The following is a 13,280-nucleotide window of genomic DNA, read 5'->3' on the forward strand; positions in this document are numbered from 1 at the left end:
ATGGAAGACATCTAGAGGACAAGGTATGGGGATGTGGGGTGGGCACAGAGCTTTCAGGCTTTATCCAGGTACCCCTCCTTCCCCCTTCCCAGCATGTCAATTATGTTCACCAACCTGGAAGCTCCTCTTTCTCTTCCTGTCCTATTTCCACCTTTTTCCCCTCTCATCATCTTGTCTGATGGCATTTTCTTACTACTGTCTCCTTCACTCCTCAAAGATCAAGATTGGACATATTTTCCTATGTCCATTGCTCAGCATCATACCTGGCACATAGTAGATGCCATGTGTAAGCATGAACAAACATGTGCTTGACTATTGATACTTCTTTCCCTATTGTTTTCCTTGATATAATCATTTTCTAGCAGTCATTTTTATTTAATTTTTTTTTATTTTTCTTCCTCGTATCTTACCTGCTCTCTTTAATTTCCATCATTTCCCCTTAACAGTTCTTGTAGGCCCTTTCTCCTCTTTTCTTATATCCTTTCTTGAATGATATATCTCTTCCAGTTAAGGTAAGTGCTTGTTTATCCCCTTACTGTGAGTGGATGGGATGAGATTAGTGTGTCTTGTTCTCTTCCTGTTTTTAAGCCAGTGTTTTCTGCTTCTAGTTCACTGCTCCAATCCAAGAGCCCACTTTAACATCCCTGCTTGATCTTACTGTTAGCGTTCATTAATTTTTAAAACACAGAATAGGATAAAGGTACTTTGAATTCATTAATTTAAAAAATGTATTTGTATTTAATTATACCATTTACATACTTTTGAAAATGATATGCATATTTGCTATACATATTTACTTAGTATGTAATCAGAGCTTAAAGTACCTATACAAACGACTGTTCTAATACTAGAAAATAATGCCCTGCTGTATTTCTTTCTTGGTATAAATGGTTTCAAGGATTTGAATTTCTAGACCTAATAAAATTCTCTAACCTGACTTGGGATATTACTGGTGCCCTCTTCTCATTCACAAAGTCTTTTATGGTAGCTATAGTACAACTGCTGCAAGAAATAAAATAGTCGTTAAAGTTAGTGATTTGGTTCTATTACAGATCCCACCAGCACCACCAAGACCTGATTTTGATGCTTCAAGGGAAAAACTACAGAAGCTTGGAGAAGGAGAAGGGTCCATGACGAAAGAGGAATTCACAAAGATGAAACAGGAACTGGAAGCGTATGTGATTTTTGTTGCTTTCGTTAATTGTGCTTGTTTTAATGCCCTTTTTAATTTTATTTATTTATTTTTGTGTGTGTGTGTGCTCTCCAATATCCCATCCTTTTAATCATTTCACCACAGTGACCCTTTCTGGAAGATGCAAGCTTAAGTCACACAACCAGTGTTAACAGTCATGATCAGAGCCTACAGGAAAATTATAGAATAATTGTCTACATTGTAAAATTCTTTAAATTAATGGTTCAAACAGAACTGAAGATTAGTAATGGAGGTTTCAAAAGTTTATGAAAAATAATGACTTTTTAAAGCAGAATAAACTTTTGTTTATTTATAAGGTCTTAGTGATTAGCAACCTGGTGATTTTTTTTAAAATATACTTTTATTGATTTCAGAGAGGAAGGGAGAGAGAGATAGAAACATCAGTGATGAGAGAGAATCATTGATCGGCTGCCTCCTGCACACACCCCCACCAGGGATCGAGCCTATAAGCCAGGCATGTGCCCTTGACCAGACTTGAACCGGGGACCCTTCAGTCTGCAGGCCAGCGCTCTATCCACTGAGCCAAATCAGCTAGGGCAACCTGGTGATCTTTTTTTGATATGTGCATACTACCAAAATTTCTGTTTCTCATAGAAGTATGCACTGAGCAATTCTGCATATATCCTATTCTTTTTTAAGTGTGTGTGCTTGTGAGACAGAGAGATTTTCCCCTCTTCTCTGCCTATTTTCCCCTCAGTCTCTGGCTGAAGAGACTAAAATAGGAGAAAAGTAACAAAAAAGTAGTTTAAAAATGTTTTTTATTATATGATAATTAGTTCCATATATACTAGAAATGTATTAAGTCTTTGAAAATTTGAGATATTTCCTTTTTTTAAAATTTTTATTGAGTTCAGAGAGGAAGTGGGGGGGGGAGAGAGAGAGAGAGAAATATCAATGATGAGAGGGAATCATTGATTGGCTGCCTCCTACATGCCCCACACACTGTGGATCGAGCCCACAACCTTCACATGTGCCCAGGCTGGGAATCGAACGGTGACCTCCTGGTTCATAGGTCAACACTCAACCACTGAGCCATGCTGGCTGGGCTTTCCATTTAATTTTTAGCATATTTGTTGAAAATACAAAATACTTTCCCCTTTTATTAAATATTTGAAGTAATTTTGGATTTGCTGTATATTGTTTTTCTGTATTTTGAGAATTTTACAAGGAAATAATTTTCCTTGCATTGTCATCCCCTCATCATTCTTTTTCTGGTTATTTCTCCCCTTCATGCTTTTCCTTTCTCCTCTTCCACTTAGATTCAGTTATAAGCATATATTCACACTGCTGCTAGAGTCCTTTTCAGAATACTAAATTCTTGACAAGATGAATTGCAAAGTAGCTCTTCTTTGTCAAACTATACGGTGACAGATATTTTAAGAATTCTGTCAATGCTGGGTGCAAGCAATAGTCTGATACAAGTTACATAGTTTTATAGTTTATAAGACTGAAAACTGGAAATTAGCAGAGCACATTAATATTGAAGAATCTGTGGTTTTCCAGTGGCCCTGATCATGATTCTTTTGTGGTCTGGTTAGGGGTTGGATAACAGAGAACCTTGGGTTTATTCTACTGCTACCTCCATCCTCTGCATCCTTCTTTTTTGTCTTCACTGAATGACTACCCTCACAGAGATCAAACTTCTCCCAACATTGGTCCTGCTGGTTTGCTGGTATGTAAAACTTATCCTCCTTGCACGTAGTTGAAGCAAGAATATTGGGCCTTTTCCTTAAGTGTTGTTTTTTTTTCCAAACTGACATGTATTACTGTATGATCGCTGTGATTCACTGATATTAAAATATTTTAAATACAGTTCTTTGATGTAATGGTAAAAAGTAGTCTCTCTATGGTGTGTTTCTTTCTTGTGTTTCTGGGTAATTAGAAGAAAATATATATTAATGTTGAAAATATGCTTACTTAGATTTGGGTTTTGGTATTTTTTTTGTATGAAGTTGTTTAAAAGTAGTAATTAAATCTAGAAATTGAATCAGTAAAATTGTACCCAATAATTTGTAGTATACTTTCTCTGAAGCTGAAAACAAATACCCCTATAGTTACCTTTAAAATCAACTTGCATAGGAAGAAAGGTTCATAAAACCAAAAATATTAACATTTAACTATAATAAATACTATTAACTAGCATGAAGTCTTTTCAGAGCTGGGTTTTATATATTAACAGTTCAACTAAAACCTTTGTTTACTTGGATTATATCTCTAATTTTGCATTTAGAATAATTTAAAGATTATTTGCTGAAAATATGCAGATGATTTTCTAAAGGATGCAGTGTTTTACCTTTAATTTTGTGTATTGTTTCTAGTGAATACTTGGCAATATTCAAGAAGACTGTTGCAATGCATGAAGTATTCCTGTGTCGTGTGGCAGCACATCCTATTTTGAGAAAAGATTTAAATTTCCATGTCTTCTTGGAATATAATCAAGATGTGAGTATTGATTTGATTAAAGTAGTGATCAAGGCTTATTTTTAAAGAGTCATTGGAAAAGGTAGGGAGTAGTTTTAAAAGGCTTATGGTCTTTTATAATGTTACTATTTTTCAAGAAAGGCAGTTTAAAGTGACACTTCTTCAATGGCAGGGCAGTATTTCAGTAGAACTTGAGTAGATTAATTGAAGAAATGACAGTATATCATGTCACTACATGGGACATTGATTTTCATCCTAAATTGTGAACTTCTTAAGAAATAAGGTTAGCCTGGCCAGTGTTACTCAGTGGTTGAGTGTCAACCCATAAACCAGGCAGTCACAGTTCGATTCCTGGTCAGGGCACTTGTCTGGGTTGCTGCCTCGATCCCCAGTAGAAGGCATGTAGGAGGCAGCTGATCAATGATTCTCTCTCATCATTGTTTCTAACTCCCTTTCCCTTCCTCTCTGAAATCAATAAAAGTATTTTTTTTAAAAGAAAAATAAGGTTATAAAATTGATTAATGTTTCTTAAATTTGAGTTTGGAATCTTCTGAAGCCTTATGGAGAATTCAGGGAGGTGCTTGAGCTAAAGAATTCTAGTTTACCTTTGGTTTAATTATTGACTCTTAATCTGTTTAACTGACCTTTGTGCTGATCACACTTAATTTTTCTCCTTCCCTCCCTGCCTAAAAACTCTATTTTAGAGAAGAAGAAGAAAAAAACTATTTTAGTGCAGAAAGAGAGATTGAAGCAGTTGAGCTTTAAAAATTTCTTCATTCATTGTGCTGGCAAAAAAAATTGCATGGGTACTTTCACAAGCATAAATGTGATATGTGGTACTGTCATATGGTCTTTTATAAATAGAAATTGTAAAGAATGCTAGCTATATCATCCTATATAATAAAGAGGTAATATGCAAATTAACCCTTACGACCTCACAAGATGGCTGCCTATGACCAGGCCAGCAGGGGGGTTAGTGAGGGACAACCAAACGACTGAACAAGCAGGCTGCGTGGGGCAACCAAGCCGGCAGGAGGGTTAGTGAGCGACGACCAAACGACTGAACAGCAGGCTGTGTGGGCCGACCAGGCCGGCAGGGGGGTCGTGAGGGGCAACCAGGTCGCGGTGGGGGAGGGGGCAGTTAGGGGCAACCAGGTCGCGGGGGGGGGGGCAGTAAGAGGCGACCAGGCTGGCAGAGTGGGGCAGTTGGGGGTGACCAGGCCGGCCAGGGAGGGAGCAGTAAGGGGTGACCAGGCGGGGGGGGGGGGCAGCAGTTAGGAGCGACCAGTCTGGCAGGGAGGAGACAGTTGGGGGCAACTTGGCCGGCAGCGGGGGGCGGTTAGGGGCGACCAGGCCAGCAGGGCGGGGGCAGTTAGGGGCGATCAGGCTGGCACGCAGAGGCAGTGAGGAGCGATCAGGCTGGTGGGGGCGGGCAGTTAGGGGCAACCAGGCAGGCAGGCAGGTGAGCGATTAGGAGCCAAAATTTTCTCCCACCAAAGTAGATTTATTTTTTACTATGCTATGACTATTGTGTAACTACAAATTTGCACTATTTAATCCTTTCTCCTTTTTCACCCATTCCTCCGACCCCCACACATGCCCCTGCTGGCAACTGTCAAAATTTTCTCTGTATCTATGAGTTTGTTTTTATTTTATTTACTAGAGGCCTGGTGCAGGAAATTCGTGCATGGGGGGTGGGGTGTCCCTCAACCTAGCTTGCACCCTCTCCAATCTGGGATCCCTCTCACAATCCAAGACTGCTGGCTCCCAACCGCTCACCTGCCAGTCTGATCACCCCCTAACCAATCCCCTGCCAGCCTGATGGACGCCTAACTGCTCCCTGGCCGGCCCGATTGCCCTCCCCTGCCAGCCTGGTCTCTCCCAACTGTCCTCCCTTGCCGGCCTGGTCTCCCCTAACTGCCCACAACTGCCCTCCCCTGCCAGCCATCTTGTGTCCTCATGGGGGCAGCCATCTTGTGTCTTGGAGTGACAGTCAATTTGCATATTACTCTTTTATTAGATAGGATTCATTTGTTTGTTTGTTTTAGATTCCACATATAAGTGAAATCATATGGCATTTGTCTTTCTCTGTTGACTTATTTCACTCAGCACAATGCTTTCTATCTAGGTTCATCCATGTTGTTGCAGAGGACAAGATTTCATTCTTTCTTATGGCTGAGTTATATTCCATTATATATATGCACCACTTCTTTTGTTCATCTTTTGATGGACACTTAGATGGCTTCAATGTCTTGTCTATTATAAATAATGCTGAAATAAACATAGATATATATATCTTTTCAATTTAGTGGTTTGGATTTCTTTGAATAAATACCCAGAAGTGGAATTGCTGGGACCTTCTTTGTCTCTTGTTATAGCCTTTTGTTTCAAAGTCTATTTTGTCTGGCATAAGTATTACTACCTCAGCTTTTTTTTCATTTCCATTTTCATGAAATATCTTTTTCCATCCCTTTACTTTCAGTCTTGTGTGTTTTTCAATCTGAAGTGAGTCTTGCAGACAGCATGTGTAAGAGTCTTGTTTTATTACCCTTTCAACCACCCTATATCTTTTAATTGGAGCATTTACTCCATCTTCCTCTTTAAAGTAATGTTGATAGATATGTAGTTATTGCCATTTATTATTATTATTATTATTATTGGTCCTCACCTGAGGATATTTTTTCCATTGGTTTTTTAGAAAAGGGGAGAGAGAGAGAGAGAGAGAGAGAAAGAGAGAGAAAGAGAGAGAAACATTGATGTGAGAGAGACACATCAATTGGTTGCCTCCCACATGTGCCCTGACTGGGCCAGGGATGGAAACCTGCAAGCCAGGTATGTCCTGTTAATCAGGAATTGAACCTGAAATCCTTCCATCGCAGGGCCAATGCTCATTGCTTCTCAGCCTTTTGGCTAAGATCAAGTGTAGTATCAGGGCCAATGCTCTAACCACTCAGAAAACCAACCAGGACTATTATTCATATATTTTATCTTTTTTTTCTTTTTGAAAAAGTCCCTTTAACATCCTATATAGTAATTCTGTATAATAAAGGGCTAATATGCAAATCGAACGGCAGAACAACTGGTCACTATGACGTGCACTGACCACCAGGAGGCAGACGCTCAATGCAGGAGCTGCCCCCCCTGGTGGCGGGAGTGCCACTCAGCCAGAAGCCGGACTCACAGCTGGCGAGCGCAATGGCGGTGGCGGGAGCCTCTCCCACCTCCACGCAGAGCTAAGGCTGCCCAAGGGGAGCAGGCCTAAGCCATCAATCGGACATCCCCCGAGGGCTCCCAGACTGTGAGAGAGCGCAGGGCGGACTGAGAGGACCCCACCCCAAGGGCACAAATTTCATGCACCGGGCCTCTAGTTTCTTAAATACTGGTTTGGTGGTGATGAACTCCTTTAGCTTTTTCTATCTGGAAAATTATATATATATATATATGTCATTGATGATTCTCTCTCTCCCTCTCCCTTCCTCTCTGAAATCAATAAAAATATATTTTAAAATATATATATCAGTGATGAGAGAGAATCATTGATCTGCTGCCTCCTGCATGCCTCCCACTGGGGATCAATCCTGCAACCTGGGCATGTACCCTGACCGAGAATCGAACTGTGACCTCTTGGTTCATAGGTTGACACTCAGCCACTGAGTCACACCAGCTGGGCTGGGAAGCTCTTTATCTCTTCGATTCTAAATGATAAGTTTGCTAGATAGAGTAATCTTGGTTGTAGGTCCTTGCTTTTTATCACTTTGAATATTTCATGCCAGTCCCTTCTGGCCTGCAAAGTTTCTGTTGAGAAATCAGCTGACAATTTTATGGGAGCTCACTTATAGATAACTAACTGCTTTTCTTTTGCTGCTTTCATGATTCTCTCTTTGGCATGACCAGTGTGTCAGTGGTTGAGTTTCAGCCCATGAACAAGGAAGTCACAGTTTGATTCCCAGTCAGGGCAGATGCCCAGGTTGTGGGCTCAATCCCCAGTAGGGGGCCTGCAGGAGGCAGCTTATCAATGCCTCTCTCTCATCAATGTTCCTATTTCTTTGTCCCTCTCACTCTCTCTAAAATCAATAAAAAGAGATTTTTTTAAAAGACTCTTTCTTTGTCTTTAACCTTTAGCATTTTAATTATATGTCTTAGTTTGGGCCTCTTTGGGTTCATCTTGTTTGGGACTCTGCTTCCCAGGCTTGTATGTCTTTTTCCTTTACCAGGTGAGGGAAGTTTTCTGTCATTATTCAGATAGGTTTTCAGTTCCTTGCTCTGTCTCTTCTCCTTCCGGTACCTTTATAAGGCAAATGTTGGTACACTTGATGTTGTCCTAGAGGCCTCTTTAATTATCCTCATTTTTTTGGATCCTTTTTTCTTTTTGCTGGTCTGATTGGGTGTTTTCTGCTACCTTATCTTCCAAGTCACTGATTCGATCCTCTGATTCACTGTTAATTCCCTATAATGTGCTCTTCATTTCAGTTATTGCATTCTTCAATTTTGACTGGTTCTTTTTTATGATTTCTATGTTCTTTTTATGCTGTTGAAGTTCTCACTTTTTTATGCTGTTGAAGTTCTCACTAAGTTTTTAAGCATTCTTATAATCCTTACTAAGGGCCCAGTGCACAAATTCGTGCACCTTGAAAGGAACTGTGGGCCGCAAGGCTGCAGTGAGCACAGGGGCAGGTCTCAGCCCATCCTCCACACCTCGCCACGGCCCCCGGTCCCCTGTCTGCCAGCAGCCCTGCTTCCGCCGCTCCCATGTGCTGACGGCGCCAGCCCCACTCGCACCCCCTGACAGCGCAGAGCAATTGGGGCTGGCACAAGTAACGGGTGCAAACAGGGCCGATGCCGTCAGCCGGAGGTGCGAGGAACGGCTGCTGCCCCAGTCACCCCTCAGGAGCAGGGGTTGGTAAAGAAGCCCTCAGGGGCAATCGGGGCCAGCAGCCGCTGCTCATACCCACTGATGGCACCAAGTGATCGGGACCGGCGCCAGGCGCTGGCAATGGGTACAAGCGGGGCTGGCGGCAGCAGTGGGTGCGAGAGGCGGCTGCCGGCCCCGATCGCCCCTCGGGAGCAGGGAGAGGCAGAGAAGCCCTGAGGGACAATCAGGGACGGCAGCTGCCACTCGCACCTGCTGACGGCACCAAGCGATCAGGGCCTGTGCCGGCAGCAGGTGTGAGCGCCCGGTGGGACTGCGGTGAGTGGGAGCAAAGAATTTTCAGTAACCACCAGAGGCTCACCCCGATGACAGCGACCAGCACCCCCGCTCACCTGCTCCACCATCCCACCGCGGCCGATGCCCGCCGTGTTCCGCGCTCTGCTGCCAATGCCCACCGTGTTCCGTGCACACCCCCTGGTGGTCAGTGCATGTCATAGCAGCCAGTTGTTTGGTTGTTCTGCCGTTCAGTCTATTTGCATATTTGGGTTTTATATATATAGATAACCATTGTTTAGAACTCTGTATCAAGTCCATTGCTTGCCTTTATTTCATTTAGTTCTCTTTCTGGAGATTTCTTCTGTTCTCTCATTTGGGGCATGTTTCTTTGTCTCCCCTTTTATATCTCCTGGTCTTGGTAGAGAGGCCTTGTGTGGTAGGTGTCCTGGCAGCCCAGTGGTGCAGTCTCCCTGGTCACCTGAGCCAGGTGTCCAGGTATGTCCCTTGTGTGGATGATGTGTGCCCTCCTCTGGTAGTTGAGCCTTATTTGCTGTTTGGAGGGTTGACCCTCTGGCTGAATGGTTGTAAGGATGGCGATGACTATAATGGAGGAGCTGTTGGTGCGGGGTCTGACACTGCATAGCAGAATTCCCTTTAGTAGGGCTTCAGTGCCTGCTGAGTCTGCCCTTTGGCTGTGTCATTTGTGGAGGTAGTTGGATTGGGTGCTCTGGTTTGGTTGGAAGATGACCACCAGGTGTGTTAGTTCTGGGGCACTTGAGGTGTAGGCCAAGGTCAGCTGCTACCTCTGCCTTGCCCAGGGCCACCTTGTATGAGCTACAAAGTGATCTCCGACGGTTGCCACTTGTCCTGGGTTTGGAAGTGCCTGGGAGAGGCTAACTTATGAACCAAGTTTGGCCACTGCTCGTGCTGGGCTTAGGGCTACTTAGTAAGAGTTATAGGGCACACTGAGGCCAAATGCTGCTTGTTTGTGGTTCATGAACCTTTGAGAGATTTTTTGAAAGTCTGCTGCATGAGCCAAGACAGGCTGTTTATATGGAAAAGCCACTGGCAGTAGCTTGAGTGGGCCCACAAGTTGGATGGGGAGGGCTCTCAGGGAGTCACCAGGGCCCTATGAACAGTGTTAGCCCGGTTGATGAATATCCAAACACTAGTAGCCCTGTGCCCAAATATGTGCACCAGTAGCTCTCTGCAGGGCCTGGCCACTCCGCGCCCGCTGCCTAGAGGATCTCCACGGCCCAGAGGCCCATCCGCGCCCCGGCCTGGCCAGAGGCCCATCCGCGCCCCGGCCTGGCCAGAGGCCCATCCGCGGCTGGGAAATGCAAATGACTTCCCTCCCTGTTCTCAGGAACTCCGATAAAGGGCTTCCTTCCTCTTTCTCGGCCGGCTTTCACCCCTGTGCCTCCGCCACCAGCCCCTCCTGTCACACTATCCTCCACCCCCTCCACCCTCTGGCCGCCTGGATTTGACCTTGCCCGGGAGTCAGGGGCCACTTGACTCTGCTCAGCTCGCCGGTTCCTTCTCTTCTTACACAAGCGTTCCGCACCCTGGCCTGGCCAGAGGCCTTCTGCGGCCGGGTGCAGAACGCTTACCTTGTCGCCACAGCGACGAAGCAAGCAGTCCGCCAGGCTGCTCACGCTGCCCGCTCTCAGCAGCCGCCCCCCTGGGACTGAGGGACTCTGGCAGGGCTGAGAGGACTGGGCACTGCCATCTTGTGGCTATGGGCGCCATCATCTTTGTGAGGGAGTGACGGTTAACTTGCATATTGCCCTTTTATTAGATAGTATGGCGGCAGCCTTTGTCTACAGAAAGAGGGCTCAGCAAAGGAGCAATGGCTTCTGCCAGCGCTTCTGTCTTGGAGAAAGCTGTCCCTCCAGCTCTCACCCCAAAGCCAGACTGTTCAGTTCCTCCCTGTTTAGTTCAGTCCCTAGTGCCTTTTGAGCTGCTTCTCCAGTGCTGGAGCTCAAAGCGAAGGAGTAATTCCATGCATGGGCCCTTTAAGAGGAATACCTGCTAAAAAAAATAAAGAAAAAAAAATAAAAGAGGAATACCTGGACTCCAGCAGCCCTCCATCTCACTCAGCATAAGCTCCTCTGGTTTTCTCAGTCAGAAGCCTTCCTGCCACTGGAAACCTGGTATGGGGAACCTGGTGTGGGTCTGGGACTACTCACTCGTGGGGGGGACCTCCACAGCCAAAATGTCCCTCCCGATTTTCTGTCGCATGTGGTTGTGGGACCAGCGCATTTCACATCCCCATCCCTCCTACCAGTCTCCACACGGCTTCTTCTGTATATCCTTGGTTATAGGAATTTTCTTCAGCTAGACTTCAGACAATTCTCAATGATGTTTGTTCTGTAATTTAGTTGTAATTTTGAAGTGTTTATGGAAGGAAGTCAGTACAGTGTTTACCTGTTCTGGGTGGGTTTTTTTTTTCTTACAATCTAGTGTGTGTCTGTGTGTGTGTGTGTATGTGTGTGTGTGTGTGTGTGTGTGTGTGTGTGTGTGTATGCCTAATATGCAAGTTGTCCCCGTGGGAGTTCAACAGGGAGACCGATCACTCGCTATGACATGCGCTGACCACCAGGGGGCGGTGCAGAATGAAGGAGGGCCCCGGCCAGCAGCCAGGGAAGGGAGGCCCCGGCCAGTGACCAGAATGCCTCGATTGGCCCTGATCGCTGGCCAGCCATCAGGACCCTACCCATGCATGAATTTCGTGCATCAGGCCTCTAGTATGCTTAATAAAGATGATGGTAATGTATTATAATAACCCTTTTAATATTAGTAATCATGTTTTGGAGATAAAAGATGGAGTTTAAGTGTTTTGCAAATATTCTTTAAGTAACTAACAGCAAGTATATTAATAGGTTATAGATTATAGACTCCAAAAGAAAAGGTTTTCTTCAATCTTGTTGAGGGGGGGGCTTTTTTTCTTTTTTTTCCATTGATTTCACAAAATGAGAGGGATAAAGAGATAGAAACATCAATGATGAGAGGGAATCATTGATCGGCTGCCTCTTGCATGCCCCCTTACTGGGGATCGAGCCCGCAACCTGGGCATGTGCCCTGACCGGGAATGGAACTGTGACCTCCTGGTTCATAGGTGAATGCTCAACCACTGAGTCACACCAGCTGGGCTCAATCTTGTTTCTAATGCTGTTTCTCAGATCTTTATTCAATTCAGTGGTGCTGGAAAAGAAATCGGTATGTGCTGTTTATTATCTACTAGAGGCCCGGTGCATGAAATTCGTGCACGGAGCGGGGGGGTCCCTCAGCCCAGCCTGCACCCTCTCCAATCTGGGTCCCCTCAAGGGATGTCCGACTGCCTGTTTAGGCCACCGGGATCGGACCTAAACGGGCAGTCGGACATCCCTCTCACAATCCAGGACTGCTGGCTCCCAACTGCTCACCTGCCTGCCTTCCTGATTGCCCCTAACCGCTTCTGCCTGCCAGCCTAATCACCCCCTAACCATTCCCCTGCCAGCCAGATTGATGCTTAACTGCTCACCTGCCAGCCTGATAGTCCCTAACTGCCCTCCCCTGCAGGCCTGGTCACCCCTAATGGCCCTCCCCTGCAGGCCTGGTCCCCCCACAACTGCTCTCCCCTGCAGGCCTGGGTCCCCCCACAACTTTCCTTCCCTGCAGGCCTGGTTGCCCCCAACTTCCCTCCTCTGCTGGCCTGGTCACCCCTAACTGCCCTCCCCTGCAGGCTTGATCACCCCCAACTGCCCTCCCTTGCAGGCCTGGTCCCTCCCAACTGCCCTCCCCTGCTGGCCATCTTGTGGCGGCCATCTTGTGTCCACAGGGGGGCAGCCATCTTGTGTGTTGGAGTGACAATTTGCATATTACTCTTTTATTAGATAGGATGTTTCAGAGGGTCATGGGTCTGATAAGCTGTTGAAGTAGAGCTAGCGTACCTTAAAGTCTAAAAAAGGTCACAGAGCATCATCTGTGAGGCCTAGAAAAGCTTTCATCATATAGTTGTATGAGAAATAGTAATTGCTATGAGGAATGAGTGCATTTGGTATTGCTTTACTTATGTGACTTTACCTTCTGTTTCTAGTAGATATAGTTTGAGTCTACTTAACAGTAGGTTAAGTTTTAACCTATTTAACACCCAGCCTCCATTAAATTCTTGCTAACTCATCAGTGATCACACCCAGGACCTTGCCTTCTGAGTTCTTAAACGCTAGTTCTAGTATTGTGGATTCCAAACATAGCCTTCTGTCCTGTAGCTCTTTTTTTCCCTATTCCCATTATAGTTGTTCTTTGTTAATTCTCACCCGAGGATATTTTTCCATTGATTTTTTTTTTTTTTAAGAGTAGAAAGGAGGGAGAAAGTGGGGGAGGGAGAGGAGACATCGATGTGAGAGAAGTCACATCGATTGGTTGCTTCCCGCATGCGCCCCAACCAGGGCTGGGAATTGAACCTACAACCCAGGTTCATTCCCTTCACCAGGAATCGAACCCTCGACCCTTCAAGTT

At 45.1% G+C, this 13,280-nt stretch overlaps 1 protein-coding gene across 1 annotated transcript in view; it reads left to right on the plus strand.

The window, feature by feature from the left end:
• SNX6 (sorting nexin 6) overlaps positions 1-13,280 on the plus strand; it is a 67,264-nt gene that overhangs the window by 23,083 nt on the left and 30,901 nt on the right. The window contains exons 5-6 of the mRNA XM_079767985.1: positions 1,053-1,174; positions 3,532-3,655. Of these exons, the coding sequence (XP_079624111.1) occupies positions 1,053-1,174; positions 3,532-3,655 (246 nt within the window). The remainder of the gene's footprint in view (positions 1-1,052; positions 1,175-3,531; positions 3,656-13,280) is intronic.

This window comes from Cnephaeus nilssonii (genome assembly GCF_951640355.1).
Source record: "Cnephaeus nilssonii genome assembly, chromosome: 4".
NCBI lineage: Eukaryota > Metazoa > Chordata > Mammalia > Chiroptera > Vespertilionidae > Cnephaeus > Cnephaeus nilssonii.